At 39.1% G+C, this 18868-nt stretch overlaps 1 protein-coding gene across 1 annotated transcript; it reads right to left on the bottom strand.

Moving 5' to 3' along the window:
* Window positions 1–6865: 6865 nt before the first annotated feature.
* On the bottom strand, window positions 6866–13404 carry edem2 (ER degradation enhancer, mannosidase alpha-like 2). Its single transcript, XM_057320212.1, has 11 exons — window positions 13189–13404; window positions 12719–12829; window positions 12392–12431; window positions 12206–12311; window positions 11926–12051; window positions 11528–11739; window positions 9665–9806; window positions 9368–9492; window positions 9067–9211; window positions 7896–8017; window positions 6866–7800 (listed from the first exon to the last, which is right to left on the bottom strand). The coding sequence occupies exons 1-11, from the start codon at window positions 13293–13295 to the stop codon at window positions 7345–7347; spliced, it is 1692 nt and encodes a 563-aa protein (XP_057176195.1). The 5' UTR covers window positions 13296–13404; the 3' UTR covers window positions 6866–7344.
* Between the last annotated feature and the right edge of the window lie 5464 nt (window positions 13405–18868).

Raw genomic sequence — 18868 nt, 5'->3', positions numbered from 1 at the left:
AAAACCGTGCTGAAAGCTTCATAGATTTAATTACTATACAAAAAAGATCTCACGGTATATGAGCATTAAACAAGAACTACAAAACAAATGAAGACTTCTTGATAAAAACGTTTATAATTCATTTAATGTGAAACACAGCCCTCTAACAAACAAACATGAACGCCCTGCCTCCACTCCAGACCCATTCCAGAAAAACGATCTGCTATCTGTCTCAGCTGTCGCTTCAGATCTCACCATCATTTCTTTGGCCAAATGTTTATTTCTTTTAATTTGATGATTATAACTGACAACTAATGAGAATCCCAAATTCAGTATCTCAGAAAATTAGAATATTACTTAAGACCAATACAAAGAAAGTATTTTTAGAAATCTTGGCCAACTGAAAAGTATGAACATGAAAAGTATGAGCATGTACAGCACTCAATACTTAGTTGGGGCTCATTTGCCTGAATTACTGCAGCAATGCGGCGTGGCATGGAGTCGATCAGTCTGTGGCACTGCTCAGGTGTTATGAGAGCCCAGGTTGCTCTGATAGTGGCCTTCAGCTCTTCTGCATTGTTGGGTCTGGCATATCGCATCTTCCTCTTCACAATACCCCATAGATTTTCTATGGGGTTAAGGTCAGGCGAGTTTGCTGGCCAATTAAGAACAGGGATACCATGGTCCTTAAACCAGGTACTGGTAGCTTTGGCACTGTGTGCAGGTGCCAAGTCCTGTTGGAAAATGAAATCTGCATCTCCATAAAGTTGGTCAGCAGCAGGAAGCATCAGAAGCGTCTCGCCTGGGCTAAAGACAAAAAGGACTGGACTGCTGCTGAGTGGTCCAAAGTTATGTTCTCTGATGAAAGTAAATTTTGCATTTCCTTTGGAAATCAGGGTCCCAGAGTCTGGAGGAAGAGAGGAGAGGCACAGAATCCACGTTGCTTGAGGTCCAGTGTAAAGTTTCCACAGTCAGTGATGGTTTGGGGTGCCATGTCATCTGCTGGTGTTGGTCCACTGTGTTTTCTGAGGTCCAAGGTCAACGCAGCTGTATACCAGGAAGTTTTAGAGCACTTCATGCTTCCTTTGTCATTATCTTTCTATTTGTCATTGTTCATTTTCAGTTATCAAAAGGGTAAAGTGTACACAGACCTTCACCCTATCTCAAAACTTGGGTACACGAACTGAGACCTGTCGTGAGATTTGATCATAGCAACCGCTCACGTCCATATTGATAAATGCCAAGTTTTGCGTGGAAACGACCATACGCCCAGTTTCAGTCGTATACGCTCGTTTCATAAATGAGGCCCACGTTGAGGATTTGAGCCTAGAGTCTCCACAGTATAGTTTGATGATGAAAAGACCATTTTTACACTGAACTAAATAAAATTAAGAATATGTGATGGGATTCAGATATATGAATAAGATCGGAAATTTACAGTATGAGTATTTACACATAAAACATTTATTTTAGCTGGCATAGTTACTCCTCTTTTTGCATTAAATGCATTAACTCAACTCATCTCAACTTTATTTATATAGAGCTTTTTACAATTTGCATTGTTACAAAGCAGCTGTACATAAGACATATTGACTATAAGCAAACCAATTAAAGTTGTACCTGCAAAAACAAGAAAAAGGTGAAAACAAAGAAGACAGACATACCCACATACAAAACACTCCACACACACAATATGCACACGTACTAACACACACACAGACACACACACGGACGCACACACGTACACAGACAAGTACGCGCACACACAAAGACATGCACGCACACACACAAAGACACACACTTTATGGAAGTGTAGTGTATGCAAGATTAAAAAGATGTGTCTTTAGTCTAGATTTAAACTGACAGAGTGTGTCTGCCTCCCGGACAGTGCAGGGAAGACTATTCCAAAGTTTAGGCGCTAGATAGGAAAAGGATCTACCACCTGCACTTGATTTTGAAATTCTAGGTATTACCAACTGACAGGACGCCTGAGAGCGTAATGCACGTGAAGGACTGTAATACAAAAGGAGTTCATTCAAGTACTGAGGAGCTAAACCATGTAAGGCTTTATAGGTAATAAGCAAGATTTTAAAGTTAACGCGATGCTTTATAGGTAACCAGTGCAAGGTTGACAGAACCGGGCTAATATGTTCATACTTTTTTGTACGTGTAAGAACTCGAGCTGCCGCGTTTTGGACCAGTTGGAGTTTTTGTAATAAGCCTGCAGGGCAACCACCTAACAGTGCATTACAGTAATCTAGTCTTGATGTCATGAATGCATGAATTAACTTCTCTGCATCTGAGATTGACAGCATATGACGTAGTTTATATATATTCTTAAGATGGAAAAACGCAATTTTACAGGTGTTGGCGACGTGGCTCTCAAATGACAGATTACTATCGAATAGAACGCCAAGATTCTTTGCTGAAGACAAGGGTTTTATGGAACATCCGTCAATAGTTAAGCAGTATTCTTGGTTGTTACGTATAGCAGTTTTCGGTCCAATAAGTAACACTTCTGTTTTGTCCGAGTTAAGTAATAAAAAGTTGTTACTCCTCCAGTTTTTTATATCGACTATGCATTCCATTATTCGATGGAACTGCTGTGTTTCATGAGGCTTCGAGGAAATATAAAGTTGAGTATCATCAGCATAACAGTGAAAGCTAACTCCTTGTCGCTTTATTATATCTCCTAGAGGTAGCATGTATAATGCGAAGAGCAGAAAGTGAAAAGTGAAAGTGACCTATTAGTCAGATATGGTGACCCATACCCGAAATGTGACCTCTGCATTTAACCCATCCAGAGAGTAGTGAACACACGCACAGCAAGTGGTGAACACACGTACACCCGGAGCAGCTATCACTGCAGCGCCCGGGGAGCAAGTAGGGATAAGGTGTCTTGCTCAAGGGCACCTCAGTCGTTACCTGCCGGCCCTGGGAATCGAACCGGCAACCTCCTGGTCACAAGTCCGACTCTCTAACCATTAGGCCACGACTGCCCCAGAGGCCCTAAGACTGAGCCCTGTGGTACACCGTACTGGACTTGCGATTTGCGTGACACCTCATTGTTTATTGCTACAAATTGAAAACGGTCGGATAAATAAGATTTAAACCATTTCAAAGCTATTCCTTTAATGCCGACGTAATTTTCGAGTCTATGTAGGAGTGTGCTGTGGTCAATGGTGTCGAATGCAGCACTAAGGTCTAGCAGCACCAATAACGAGATACAACCTTGGTCAGACACCAATAGCAGATCATTTGTAACTCATCCATTCTTTGTAATGGATGAGTAATGGACATCCATTCTTTGTAATGCAAATTAAAGCACCAATGAACTCACTAATCCCAGCATTAAAGAAAAACAGAAAACGGGCACAAACTGCTTGAGGGCATAAACTTTTGCCCTCTGGCTCTCATATGCTTTCTCACGTGAAAATTACTCCTAAAGGCTCAATAGCTTCAATTGAATTTGTTGGCATGAAACAGTGGGATGTAAGCCGCGGTCACACTTGACTTTTCCCACAATTGACTTCCATTCATACGCATGTCAATGCGACAGACCGGAAACGCAAGCCCGTCCAACGATATTTTGCTGCGTAGCAAAGATCAAGTTTGATGAACTCAGACCTGTGAATTCGCGTCACGTGAGTGCGTGAGACCAATAGAAGATCAGAATGTCACAGCGTGCACCTCTCTGTACATAAATGTAAAAAATGCCCATTTTCGTACCACCGTCCGAACGATCTTCGCATGCTCAAAGTCAAGTCTGACCACGGCTTAAGCCATTCATGAGTATGAATTGAAGTCAATGGAGGGAAAAGTCAAGTGTGACCGCGGCTTTAGACTTAAGAACTCAGCTAAGCAGCAGCATTTGGTCTTGTGTGATATATTGAGAAGATTTTCTTCTTTATTGTGTGAATGAACGGGTGAGAGGATCTGCAGAACACTTACCACTTGAACACTTGAAATTTTCAGTTTGGCGTAATTTACACTAATATTTATTGGCCAAGCACTGAAGGTGCATACACGGCAATAAAGAAAATCTTGTTATCCAGTACAAATATAAAAAAATGATAAAAAAATATAATTAAGAGAACATACAAAATTTTCATTAAATCAACAGTTCTAGATGTATTGTGTCCAGAATTTCAACAAAATAAAACCTCAAGAGTGACAAAGTCACCCAACAGCAACGTGAAAGACTGACAGCATGACAGGACACATGAAAACTGATAAAAATCGAGGTAATCACATTAAAAAATATTTTTTCCTAAACTTTTCCTAAATACATGTACAAATGTTGCTGTCGTATTGCATAAAAGTGGAAACAATAACTTCTTGTCTTTGAAGTATTTGAGGTCTGAAAAAAAATACAGAGCATCTTTTCTGTTATTTTGACCTGTTTATCAAGTTTNTAGTGTATGCAAGATTAAAAAGATGCGTCTTTAGTCTAGATTTAAACTGACAGAGTGTGTCTGCCTCCCGGACAGTGCAGGGAAGACTATTCCAAAGTTTAGGCGCTAGATAGGAAAAGGATCTACCACCTGCACTTGATTTTGAAATTCTAGGTATTACCAACTGACAGGACGCCTGAGAGCGTAATGCACGTGAAGGACTGTAATACAAAAGGAGTTCATTCAAGTACTGAGGAGCTAAACCATGTAAGGCTTTATAGGTAATAAGCAAGATTTTAAAGTTAACGCGATGCTTTATAGGTAACCAGTGCAAGGTTGACAGAACCGGGCTAATATGTTCATACTTTTTTGTACGTGTAAGAACTCGAGCTGCCGCGTTTTGGACCAATTGGAGTTTTTGTAATAAGCCTGCAGGGCAACCACCTAACAGTGCATTACAGTAATCTAGTCTTGATGTCATGAATGCATGAATTAACTTCTCTGCATCTGAGATTGACAGCATATGACGTAGTTTAGATATATTCTTAAGATGGAAAAACGCAATTTTACAGGTGTTGGCGACGTGGCTCTCAAATGACAGATTACTATCGAATAGAACGCCAAGATTCTTTGCTGACGACGAGGGTTTTATGGAACATCCGTCAATAGTTAAACAGTATTCTTGGTTGTTACTTATAGCAGTTTTCGGTCCAATAAGTAACACTTCCGTTTTGTCCGAGTTCAGTAATAAAAAGTTGTTACTCATCCAGTTTTTTATATCGACTATGCATTCCATTATTCGATGGAACTGCTGTGTTTCATGAGGCTTCGAGGAAATATAAAGTTGAGTATCATCAGCATAACAGTGAAAGCTAACTCCGTGTCGCTTTATTATATCTCCTAGAGGTAGCATGTATAATGCGAAGACCAGAGGCCCTAAGACTGAGCCCTGTGGTACACCGTACTGGACTTGCGATTTGCGTGACACCTCATTGTTTATTGCTACAAATTGAAAACGGTCGGATAAATAAGATTTAAACCATTTCAAAGCTATTCCTTTAATGCCGACGTAATTTTCGAGTCTATGTAGGAGTGTGCTGTGGTCAATGGTGTCGAATGCAGCACTAAGGTCTAGCAGCACCAATAACGAGATACAACCTTGGTCAGACACCAATAGCAGATCATTTGTAACTCATCCATTCTTTGTAATGGATGAGTAATGGACATCCATTCTTTGTAATGCAAATTAAAGCACCAATGAACTCACTAATCCCAGCATTAAAGAAAAACAGAAAACGGGCACAAACTGCTTGAGGGCATAAACTTTTGCCCTCTGGCTCTCATATGCTTTCTCACGTGAAAATTACTCCTAAAGGCTCAATAGCTTCAATTGAATTTGTTGGCATGAAACAGTGGGATGTAAGCCGCGGTCACACTTGACTTTTCCCACAATTGACTTCCATTCATACGCATGTCAATGCGACAGACCGGAAACGCAAGCCCGTCCAACGATATTTTGCTGCGTAGCAAAGATCAAGTTTGATGAACTCAGACCTGTGAATTCGCGTCACGTGAGTGCGTGAGACCAATAGAAGATCAGAATGTCACAGCGTGCACCTCTCTGTACATAAATGTAAAAAATGCCCATTTTCGTACCACCGTCCGAACGATCTTCGCATGCTCAAAGTCAAGTCTGACCACGGCTTAAGCCATTCATGAGTATGAATTGAAGTCAATGGAGGGAAAAGTCAAGTGTGACCGCGGCTTTAGACTTAAGAACTCAGCTAAGCAGCAGCATTTGGTCTTGTGTGATATATTGAGAAGATTTTCTTCTTTATTGTGTGAATGAACGGGTGAGAGGATCTGCAGAACACTTACCACTTGAACACTTGAAATTTTCAGTTTGGCGTAATTTACACTAATATTTATTGGCCAAGCACTGAAGGTGCATACACGGCAATAAAGAAAATCTTGTTATCCAGTACAAATATAAAAAAATGATAAAAAAATATAATTAAGAGAACATACAAAATTTTCATTAAATCAACAGTTCTAGATGTATTGTGTCCAGAATTTCAACAAAATAAAACCTCAAGAGTGACAAAGTCACCCAACAGCAACGTGAAAGACTGACAGCATGACAGGACACATGAAAACTGATAAAAATCGAGGTAATCACATTAAAAAATATTTTTTCCTAAACTTTTCCTAAATACATGTACAAATGTTGCTGTCGTATTGCATAAAAGTGGAAACAATAACTTCTTGTCTTTGAAGTATTTGAGGTCTGAAAAAAAATACAGAGCATCTTTTCTGTTATTTTGACCTGTTTATCAAGTTTTCATTTTCTGAAAATGAATGCAATAGAAAATATTTGAAATTTGAGAGAAATATTGTTAGTAATTCACAGAATTAAACAAAAATGATCATTTTACCTAAACGCATACCTATAAAAAGTTCAGAAAAACATAAATCATTTTGAAATGGTCTCTTGTTTTTGTGTCTGTATTAATATGATAAATATATTTTTATACTTAAAAAATATATTTGCTTCTCGGATATACTTGAGAAGCTAATGGACCTAAGATATCAAGTCATGTTTTCTAAAAAAAAAAAATTAAGTAGCTTAATTTACATAAAAAATTGCCAATGGGGAAAGAAAATTTGATTTAAATTAGGTTTTACTTCTTTATTAAGTACAAGATATTTTTTCTTGTTATAACAAAGAATATTTAGATATTTGTACTGGAAACCAAGACAGCACTACCAACAATTTAATTTTTGCAGCCACCTATTGTTTTTGAAAACTGTGTTAGACTAAAATAACTGCACTTGAATCGTCATCTAAAACTTTTTTAATAAAAGGGGGTGGAAAAATCCACACATTTAGAAAATGTTTAATCTTTCCAAAATTAAATTACAAACATACTCTCCACCTTTGTACACTGTTCACGAGAAGATTGAAGTCTGTTCATGAGTTGTCAGAGAAGACTTGACCCATAACAGCCAGTTTGGCACTAAAAGGTTGAGTGGGGCAAGAGAGCACAGGAGCTTTCCGTCTCTCGCCCGGCTTCAGTGCTATGCTCTCAGGCGGGTCCCAGGCCCCTGAAGTCTCCTCTGATTGGTCCATGGAGGGCCTGAGTGGTTCAGAGAAGCTGAGGAGTATATCCTGTAGCTCTTTGTGTTCCTCCTGGTCCCGGCTGCAGCAGTGAAGGGCGGCGGGGTCGAGCGGATGAGCCTCAGTGTTGAAGACGTAACCCCCCGCGCTGAGTACGCAGTCCCCCTGTGGGCCGCCGAGCTCAAACTCAGTGCCGCTGTTGTGCAGGAAGTTTTCAGGATCGAAAAGGAGGTAAAGGTATTTAATGGTCTCCGCCAGGAAGAAGGACTCCATGCGGTTATCCAGCTTGTGGTCCCTCACGTCCTTAACCTTCATCAGAAGCAGACAGGTGAAGATTTCATGTTTATATATACAGTATATGTTATGCACAAGATTTGAGACTAATAAACTGTAGTGAAACTCACAGTGGCAAAGCCACAGTTCACCCGGCTGATTTTATCTATCGATTCTACTGCATCCCGGCCGAGCTGCATGAAGGTCGAGTCACCGGTGGCCTTATACAGATACATGGCACTCTCGATCAACTCTAAAACACAAACACACGCTCTGAGCTTTGAAAGATTATTGAAAATGCATTTTGTATGTTGCCAACTTTCACGGCATTTGTGAAATCATTTCTACAGTGTTTTGAGTGGTTGTTGACGTGTTCATAGGTTGTTACTATGGTGTTTTAGGTGGTTGCTAAGGTGTCCTGGGTAGTTACAAAAGCATAGCTTAGTGGTTTCTAAGGTAACCTGGGTTGTTACAAAAGTATACCTAAGTGGTTGCTAAGGTGTTCTAGGTGGTTGCTAGGTTATACTGGGTAGTTGCTAGAGCATCGCTAGGTGGTTGCTAAAGTTTTCTGGGTAGTTGTCAGAGCATTGTAGGTGGTTGCTAAGGGGTCCCGAGTAGTTGCTAAAGTATCACTAGGGAGTTCTAGGTGGTTGCTAAGGTATACTGGGTAGTTTCTAGAGCATTAATAGGTGGTTGCTAAGGTGTTTTGGGTAGTTGCTAGAGCATTAGTCAGTGGTTGCTATGGTATTCTAGGTAGTTGTCAGAGCATTACTAGGTGGTTGCTAAATGGTCCGGAGTAGTTGCTAAAATATCACTAGGGAGTTCCAGGTGGTTGTTGAGGTATTCTGGGAGTTGCGAGAGCACTACTCAGTGGTTGCTAAGGTGTTCTGGCAAGTTGCTAAAGCATTGCTAGGTGGTTGCTAAGGTGTTCTGGGTAGTTGCTAGAGCATTACTCTGGGTAGTAGCTAGAATACTGCTCTGTGGTTGCTATGGTGTTCTGGTTAGTTGCTAGAGCATCAATAGGGAGTTCTGGGTGGTTGCTAAGGTGTTCTGGTAGTTGCTAGAGCGTCGCTAGGGAGTTCTCGGTGATTGCTTAGGTGTCCTGGGAAAATGCTAGAGCATTACCAGGGTGTTCTATATGGTTGCTAAAGTGTTCTGGGTAGTTGCTAGAGGATTAATTGAAGTTTTGAGTGGACTAAAACCAGTATGAGAAAGAACAACAGCGTTACTGGATAAAGACAACAAATGAATGATTTACATGAATCGTTCGAAGATACCGCTATAATCTCTTATTGTTGATACCTGGCCGAAGAGGGTATCCCTCCCGTTTGTCCACTGTATATCCTTGAGGAATGCTGTAGAACTCCGGAAGGCCTCCAAACTGACGCCATACACTGTAGTAATTATGGAAGGTCTTTGTTGCACTAGAAATATCACCTATTAAACTCTGATTTTAAAATAAACAGTACAGAACAACATGTACATGAATTGGGACCAGAAGAGTTTCAAATGTCCATATAGATGATTTATAAACCAAATGAACTCAAAATAATTACACTCTGTAGTGTGTTGGAATGATGAAAGGAAAGGGATCGTCTCTCACCTGTAATCCAGGCCAGAAAGCCTCCAGAGATTGAAACACAGGCATTGACACTGTTCCCTTATGCATCTGTACCCACAGATACCAATCATCAAACTTAGTGTAGTTTTTTATGGACTTATCATATTCTGCAACACACATTGAGGGCTTGTTCATGCTTTTACACGAGAAAGAAAAAACAGTCACCATCAAACGTATTAGCCGTTGGTGTTATGATAAGCAAAACACCAAGACATATGCAATATTGTAATGTATCAACAGTTACTAGAAGACTGTAATAATATATTTTGGTGATTTTACCATAAAACATTGTCAGCAGCTCCTCGTCTTGCAACATGATGGCTCCCTTTACAAGATACTCAAAGTATGAATCCACTCCCGCACCAATCCCTGCGTCCTGAGCCACCCACTTAGAGGTTACAACATCTATATGGTTGCCCACCTGAAAAGACAGTACATAAAGGTCAGTAAGGTGGAGTTAGCCAAAGCCATTTTGGCAATATACCTGTGCAGCTGTTTGTATTTTGTTAAGATTACAGAACGTTTCGATGTGTTAAATCAAAAACGGAATTTTGTCTTTGCTTTTTTAGATCAGAATGCAAATTAAAAATATTTCTCAGAATGATTCAGCTACTGCTTTAGAGTAAACAAACAGGCCAAGATAGCACAGGTACGTCTGTAAGATGTTTGCATGTATTGCATAAGAGCATACATTTAGACAAATATGTAAGCTGGGATGTTTTTTAGTGTTTGCTATTTTCCAACACAATCTGTGCTATTTTCAAACACAATACGAGTTGGCTAATTCCTACAAATTTGTCAATCTCATTTGTAAATTTTTGTATATTTTGCTTTCGCACCAGTGACAGTTTTTTAAGTGTAGGGATGGGGCTTCAGTACTGCATTTTAAAAACAATTATGATCCACTTGTAGTGGTCAACCGATTTGTTTGTTTTTTTATGGCAGATACAGATACTAAAAAGCATAATAAGAGGTTAATATAACAAAACTGCAAATACAGTAAATGAGAGACATACAGAAAATGGGTAAAACTAAATGAACAAGTATTATGTGTATATGGCCAGTTAGTAGCATGTAGCTAAGCATTAACAAGACTTGAAACCATGAGAAGGTGCACAGTGCACACATGACATTACGTTAATCTCGGGCAGCTAAATAAAAAAAGGAATTTAAATGTATTATAAGGACTTAATATACAATGTTTGTGTACCTTTTTTAAGAACAAATTGCTACCGAGCGGTCGAACAGAAAAACTGCTGAGCTGTGGATAAAATGTCTTTTTTTTATATTACATTTTAAAAAATCTAAGTATCAACCAAATATATCAGTTTAGCGATATATCCATCTATCACTATTTACTTTATACAATTTTATACAAAATAGACACTTTGTAAAACAGTAATGCAAATTAAGGCTGTTACACAAAGATGAATAAAAGTTTGTGCTTGCATAATATATGTTTGTGCACTTTGCATATTCATTTTGTATTTATAAATACATATACATACATATATTTAAGACAATTTTTTAAATAAATTATATATAAATGTAAATATGTACATGCAAATATTCCCTAAATATACACATGTGTTTAGAAATACAAAATTAATATACACAGCACACAGACTGTATCAATATATTATGTAAACACAAACTTTTATTCTGGATGCACTTAATCGTGATTAATTAACAGCCCTAAATAACTGTAAAATAACATAAAATAGCAAAAAAATCCAGCTGTGTAAAACAGCAATAAGCAAACGGCTATAATTGATATCGGATTTGGAGCATATGGTTCATATTCATATGATCGTGGTAAAGACAAGATGGATTCAAATAACAATTATCTGTTTTACAGGAACCCTTAAATCAGATGTAAAATCTGTGTTTTGCCTTTTTATTCGGCTACTGTTCTAGTAACTGATTTTCAAGTGATAAACGCTTCACAAAGAAATCGCCAGTCAAAAACATAAATCTTACTGGTTCTTAGAAGCACTTGCTCAAAGCCTTACTAACTACTACAATTACAAGTTAAAGACTATCAGCAATGGTCAAAGCTAAAACCAAAGTATTTTGAATAAACTTCTTAAAGTGTCACGAATGTGCGACAAACTCCATGACCGGCAGATAAAAAGATCTTACCAAGCCAATATCGGAGCGTGTTCTCCATAAGGCCTTGAGAGCTTTGCGTGCCACATTCTCAAACACAGGGTCTCCCGTGAGTCGGCTAAGGGTGGAGAACTCCAGGATGAAGGTGCCCACTCCAGCAGTACAGGTGACAGGGGTCTCAGAGGGGTTAACACCCTTCAGTAGGTTAACCGTGCCATATGGCATGCCTGTGGGTGTCTGGAATGCTGAAATGGGCAGGCTGCATTGTAAGGTGTTGATGTACTATGTAAGGTGTCACAAGCACCATGCACTGCCATTGCAATGACAAACACCTAAAAATCTGTCTAGGTTTCTAGCGATACAGTCGTTTAGTTATTTATGTATTTATAAATTAAGGCCTGCAGACTTGACATGTGCATTTGCTCACATACCAGGCAGTAGTTTACGGGCAGCATCCTCTGCCAACCGCAGGAGAGGTCCAGAGCAAGGCCAGCCCTCCTCAACCTCCATCCCCGCACGCTTGGAAAGCAGATGGGCCGACAGAAGCCCACCGACCACTGCAGGGAAGCACACTTGTTTAGGTGACCAGAACGTAATAAACCACATACACAAGTGACTAGTCAAACGAACCAGTGTAGTCATTGAATCTCAATGAGGCTTGAAACCGGTTATACAAGATAAGCAGGCCTAACACAACACCAGCTGCCTTACCCCGAATGTTTGTCTCAAAAACGGACGCATTCACATCAGTGTCAAAGTCAATCGTGTCCTGAAGCAATGTGGCCACACGCTGGAACTCTGTGTGGTTCCCCAAAATCTGGAATGAGATTTAAACAAGTACATTTTTAGCATCTCAACTAAAGGTAAAATCGCATCATTTAAGATTAAATGACATACCAGCAATGTGTCCAGTGCATCAATGAGTGTGAGAGAGAAACTGAAAGAAATATATATTTTATTACAATAATATACTAAACTTATAAACTTGCTGTCAATGTCATGGCTATTAAAATAAGAGACCATCAACTATTATATAGGCTTATAAGACATTTTATTTCATAGGATGCAAGATATGGAACATAATAGATGCACTGGGAAGTTTGTTTGTGGCCAAACAAGAACAAGAGTGACGTTTCCTCCTCACACTATAAATATATGAGCCATATTAATCCAGTATAATTCTTGTTAAAATAATACCACAGCTATGTGTAAGAATGGTTGTACCTGCCCCATGTATCCTGTCCATCACACGTCAGAGGTCTCAACTCATCATAAGGGTAAGCGTTTTCCAGATAGTTGTTGTAGGCATGATAAAACATGGACTTTATTCTGTCTCTTTTAAGGAAAAACAAACAATGAGTTAAACAGCTTTCACAATGACTGTCCGACAACATTATTTTAAAGCAGAACATTTTTTATAAGGCATGGTTCAGGTAACGTAACCTAGCCTAGCTTGCGGTCACGTCGTTAAGATGTGTATCTATACAGTTTATGACCATTCACCACATTGCGAAGCTGATTGACAATAAATAGCCCTTTGCCTAGTCTAAACGGTAACATTGCTAATCCTTTACAGGTGTTATAACAGCTGTGACTTCAAACAAATGTTCAAACATCTGTACCGTGATCGTCTGAGTCACACACTGCATGTCAATGTTTACGGCTGTATTCAGTAGAATATGTATAAATCTTACCTGTAATGAGACATTTCCTGCTCAGTGAAGTCTTTACCGCTAACATGACTGGTGATCGGTGACAGGTATGTGGCGCAAAACACGGTGGTGAAAAGAAAAGTGAGCATGAAGCAAAGAGGTGCGAACGGACTCAAACAATACAATAATATCAAAGCTACATATGGAAATGCAGAAATTCTACAGCTGACAGTAGGAAGTGCACACAGTGCGCATGCGTATGAGCGAAGGCTGACGAGCCGGAAGAACTCGACAAGTTCATAATAAAAGTCCTCGGCTTGTCAACGCGATGGTTTAAAGCAGGGGTCGTCAACGTTTTTCGGGGCAAGGACCCCTTAGATGAGAGATGCATGGAGCAGGGACCCCCTAAATGTGTAACCGGAGCTATTTAAATAGACACAATTGTCACAGCAATGTTATGTTGAAACATAATATTTGGACTATTATTTTATTGTTGAACATAGGCTAAATACTTTTCTGTGTATTATTTTTGTTTTTAATATAGATTGCTTGATTATTTTAAGGGATTTGCAGCATCAAACATTTTCGTTTTACTGTGAGATGGACAATTAAACATTTATTTGAACCTTAGTTTTTATTAAGGCTTCAATGAGATGACTGACCCTTGTTAATGGCACAAATACTATTCTAGTGGAGGTAGAGGTTGTCTCTGGATGCGAAAGAAATTAGTGCAGATGTTATGCATTCTGTTGTAAAATCAGGCCGTTTTATTAAGAGTCATTTTTTTCTCCGTTGTCTTTCTCGTGGATCATTGTCGCGGATGTTACACGAAAATTAACACAAGTTTTTTTCAGTAATTAGCGGACCCCTTGCAGTTCCACCCCCGGTTGAAGACCCCGAGGGCTCTCTAAATCCATGGTGTTTCGAGTCAGATCCGTGGGCGTGGCTTGTTGGTTTTGACTAAATCCTTGGTGTTTCAAGTCTTACAAAACCTTTACCCTAACCCAGGGGTGTCCAATGTCGGTCCTGGAGGGCCACTGTCCTGCAGAGTTTAGCTCCAACTTGGCTCAACACACCTGTTTGAAAGTTTCTAGTCTGCTTTGTGAGACCTTGATTAGCTGTTCAGGTGTGTTTGATTAGGGTTGAAGCTAAACTTTGCAGGACATCTCTAACCATCTAAACTACCTGTGATTGTTAAAATGGCCAAAAACATGGTTGCGTGATGACGTCAGACTCGAAACACCAAGGATTTAGTGAGAGCCTGAGGTAAAGCGATTAAAAGACAACAAAGTAAAAGTCGTACACATTGCATTCGCGTTGAATGTTGCGTCATCTTGGGAGGATGGCTACTAGGGTGTTCAATGCAGTGTTTTGTTTTTCTTGTTTGATTAGGAAATATAACAATGGTAGGTCGGTCTTACTGTGTTAAAACGTGCATTACGCAGAGTCGTTCAGGAAAAGCCCCTGGTTCTTTAACTTTTGATTTCTCCATATATAAAACAAAACAAGTAGCGGGACATATCAAAACAACAATAGCGGTGGAGTATGAACCTGCCAAGATGGCGGCGCCACTGCAACATAGGGAGTGACGTCAGCTTCACGTTCTCTGTGGGATTGACTGTGGCAGAGAGTAAATTACATAAAGTTTACAATGCATGGTTGAAGAAGGAATTCTATTCCGAAATAAATTGGGATTTAAGAGTCTTATAAATTGATTTTATTTTTTCATTTTTTTTAAGAAGTCTTGAATATGTTGATTGTTTGATAGATATAAATGAGCAGCACTGAAGCGGCTAAATATCCTTGTCAAAGAGAGGGAAACTGCTTAATGAGTTCCCGATAGCCACTTTGAATGAATGTGAACCAGTATTGTCAGTATTAAAACGATCAGATGAATGGTGGTTTCCACAATGTAGCACCGTAAAGTAGTAACTGCAAACAAATGAGCACCTTCTTTCACCAAACACGTTTAAAAACATGAAGCAATTTCAATATTGTTGATAAAAAGAGAAGCAAGTAATCAAAACAGCTTATTGTGTGTGTTATGAGTAGTTTAGTGTTATACCTGTGAGAACATGAACCCAAGTTGAAATACTTCAGCATATTACAGTTGTACATTTGGCTCAATATGCAGCATCAGTAAATGTCTATCAATATATACTGTATATGTGTGTGTGTGTGTGTGTGTGCACGCGCGTGTACATCCCTAATCAAAATCAACCATGTTTTTAGTACAAATTTGTATTTATACGCAACCATAACAACCATGGTTAGTAGCGTAGTTAAACCACAAACTCACCATGGTTTTGTTACAGTTTTTTAACAACGTATTTACAGTAAAACCATGGTTATACAAAAACGTCCAAATAAAATATACAAATGACAAAAATGATTGTAAGGGTTATTTTGTGCAACTGTTTACCATGAATAAGTATCAGACCGGCTATGCTCAAATCATATATCCTATCTGTATAACAGAGAGCCTATAGGCTACAACAGAAAAGAGAAACATGCATTGTATAACTTTATCGTCACAGTAGATGTGTTTTTCAAATGTACAGTATAATGCATTAGACAAAACCTCAGCTTATTTCACGGATCGAGTGTTAAAAAAAAAACACTCCACCTTTTTATTATAACCTGTGAATGTGTATAAATAATGTTAAGAGGGAAAATCATGTGCATAGAGTTTTAAATAAAGAGTTAAGCCGAGACCTATATATGCTGTGATTTAATAAGCGGACACACTGAGCAATTTCTGCCAGCAGTTTATAAGCATCCCCATCATTTTCATTTTCCGCCGTTGTCTTCCTTTCCGTCTATTTACTGGTTTGCTAGATGTCTTTTTATGGCCTTTTCCCTGTAAAACAAAAAATGGAATTTTAGATTACAAGATTGTCAATGTATTATTCTAGCTATAAATCAATCATACCAAACTTTCTGGTTTGCGGCAGTTCTGTCTGATGAGTTCGGCCATTTGGCAGACCACCTTTGTCATGCTGTCTGCATGGCCTTCATTTAGACAGCTGAAGATCTGCGTCATGCCATAAATATATCGCAGAATACGATGAACCTACCGTAAAAATTGATTAAGACAGCACAATAAAAAAATCTGGTTCACAAAAGTGCTAAAGTGACTGTCTAAAATCAATAGACAGAATGCGCATCAAAAACATACATGTAGTCATGTACATGTAGGGCTGTACCTTCTCAGAAGGACAGTGGTCCGTTTCTTTAGATATGTCAAATGGACCAGTCAGATTCTTTGTCGAGAGAAAACATGAGAGCAATTTATTGCAGTTGACATTAAACCAATTAACCAGCAGATGGCAGCAGCAGACCAAATGCGAGTGAGATATGCGATACTTTCCTTAATGTTTCAACGCCCTTACAACATAACTGTTTCCAAGGTCCACAGTTGCTTACATAAGGCTCGATGATATGATCATGCAAGACATAAATTACAGATTTGGTGAAAGTTCACTACATTAAAAAAATGTAAAATCGGGTTCGTACCAGTTTCTGGAGCTCGACCAAGATGAGCGCTCTGTAGGTGCTGATGATCATTGAATAATCGCACGCGCGCTTACTGTCCGCCACTGCGAGCAGCAGCATTACGGTCACACAGACCGCAGGCCTGTTCACAAACTGCGCACAAAACAAAAAAATACACGCATTAGCATTCCGCTTTCCACACAGAAATATAAAATTTCCTACACACTAATATTTTTTTCAACAATAAATATACCTTGAAACACCCCCCCCCTCGCAATTCAGTTATATTTTGCGGCACAGAGGTCATGGGTTCGAAACTCAAGGTACGCGCATATAGCTATGACAATATGAACGCACACTAGGTCTCTTTGAATTATGTCTGAAAAATGTCTATCAAATGCATATGCATAAACCTAAATGCAACCCAGAGTAATTTCTTTGAAAAAGTTTGCAAACTAGTTTGCAGCTTAAATACAGACCCCTTTTATCAGCTTTTATACGTAGTAGTATTTTATTAGAACCGATAGCCCGTTGGTTAGTACAATTTTATCACGTAAAACATCATGCAAAAATATAACAAGCACCCTTACTGAAATCTCACGAGGTGGGATACAGATCTTACCATTGACCATGGGATACTGAGGCACTGCTGCGCGCACCACTCTGAGCTCGTAACAGTGGACGTGGTCCAGCGGCGTCCGACGCTGCTTTACATGTTTCCCCCACAAAACCTCATGGGCAGACTGTGAGAAAACTTTCCACTTTAGGTACGCGGTTTTGGATGGCGTTTTAGTTGGTGTCCTGGCAAAAGGCGCGTTCACGAGCCCGAACCGCGTCCATTCCTGCATTGCCGAAATCAACGTGTGGCGAGAGACTCTGATTTCTCTCAGCCGTCACGGGCTGCTGGCATCGCGCTTTGGATTTCACCAGATCTCCAGTCTGATCAAGTCGAGAAAACTTCCGCGATCAATCAAGTTTGAGCTTTGTTTCGGTTTCAGCGGATTACTTTGTATAAAACTCTTGCATATCGAGTCCAGTCACTCACAGCGCACGAGTTTGTAGCCTATTATTATTGTCATTAACGGTAACGTTACACAGCTGTGGTCAGGAAACGGGTCCTTTATGGAGAGATGAAATCCACACACACTCGCTGTCGGGTCAGAAATGCTAAATATTTATGAGTTTAAATCTGAGAAATTTTTAGTTATAATAATTTTATATCACGTGGTGCATATCAACCTTTTTTATGTTAAGGCCCCCATTGGCCGCTCACTATTTCTATTCAATAAAATATTCTTTAAATCTTGGCGTTACAAGACGGATGTTTTTTTTTAATAAAAATAACCAAAATACAAACGAATATATTTACGTTTAGCTTATTTTATTATTATGCGTGTTTCGTCTTAAATAATGTTACGCATTTTGAGGCCAAGGCCCCCAGATTGAGAAACGATGATATGAATAATCAAACCAGGGTTTAAATCAGCCAGGGGCAGGCATTAATCTTTATTAATCATGGACTTTATGAAACACAGATTAAGTGCTAATTGCTAACACCTGAAGATAAGGACGTGAACTAGAATAAACCAGATTCGTTTTAAACCAGTAGTTTTTGATGCCATCGTTCTTTATTTGCATCTAAGTTTTGGTCCAGGCCCTGCGACAGACTCCCACCAACACTGCACATGCCAGGAGACATTTAAAATGCATAACCAATGCATGATGGCTTCAGGAATGAGAAATGTAGGATGGGTCTTGAGTTTGTCCTTTGGGGATTGATTGGATCATTGGAAGTCTGGCCATTGGACAATCCATACAGTCACCTTGGAATTATAAAGGTTCCACATTCTGAGCAGTTTTGAGATTACAAGCTTCAAAGGTTAAGCACTCCATTTACATTTTTGTAGATACGACAGTTTTGTTTTCGAAAAAAAGTCTGAAAATCAAAAAAAGATAAAACATCGCATTATGCAAGTTGTGACTGACCTTAATCAGAACCTTGAAATTCCAAGCCGGTGATGTCATTTAGAAGGGCAGTATAATGTTTTTTGATAACCGATTATAAGGGCACATTCCTTTTTTAAAAATAATGCCCAGCATGGATAAATCATTTACAATGAACACTTCCAAAAAATAGTAATTTCAGTTTTAATTTCATGGTGACTTTAATCTTACTTGAAAAATTTTAAACCATCTAAAAGCAAAGAGTACACCAGGAATCTGAATT

Source organism: Triplophysa rosa, linkage group LG21, assembly GCF_024868665.1.
Source record: "Triplophysa rosa linkage group LG21, Trosa_1v2, whole genome shotgun sequence".
NCBI classification, from domain to species: Eukaryota; Metazoa; Chordata; class Actinopteri; order Cypriniformes; family Nemacheilidae; genus Triplophysa; species Triplophysa rosa.
The sequence above is the reverse complement of the archived record's forward strand: the minus strand, read 5'-3'. Positions and strand labels throughout refer to the sequence as shown.

Coding starts and splice junctions, on each gene's coding strand:
- edem2 (XM_057320212.1), bottom strand. CDS start 13,295: ATGCTCACTTTTCTTTTCACCACCGTGTTTTGCGCCACATACCTGTCA. Junction 12,312..12,391: donor ATGCACTGGACACATTGCTG/GTATGTCATTTA, acceptor ATCTCATTCCAG/ATTTTGGGGAACCACACAGA. Junction 7,801..7,895: donor TGAACTGTGGCTTTGCCACT/GTGAGTTTCACT, acceptor CTTCTGATGAAG/GTTAAGGACGTGAGGGACCA.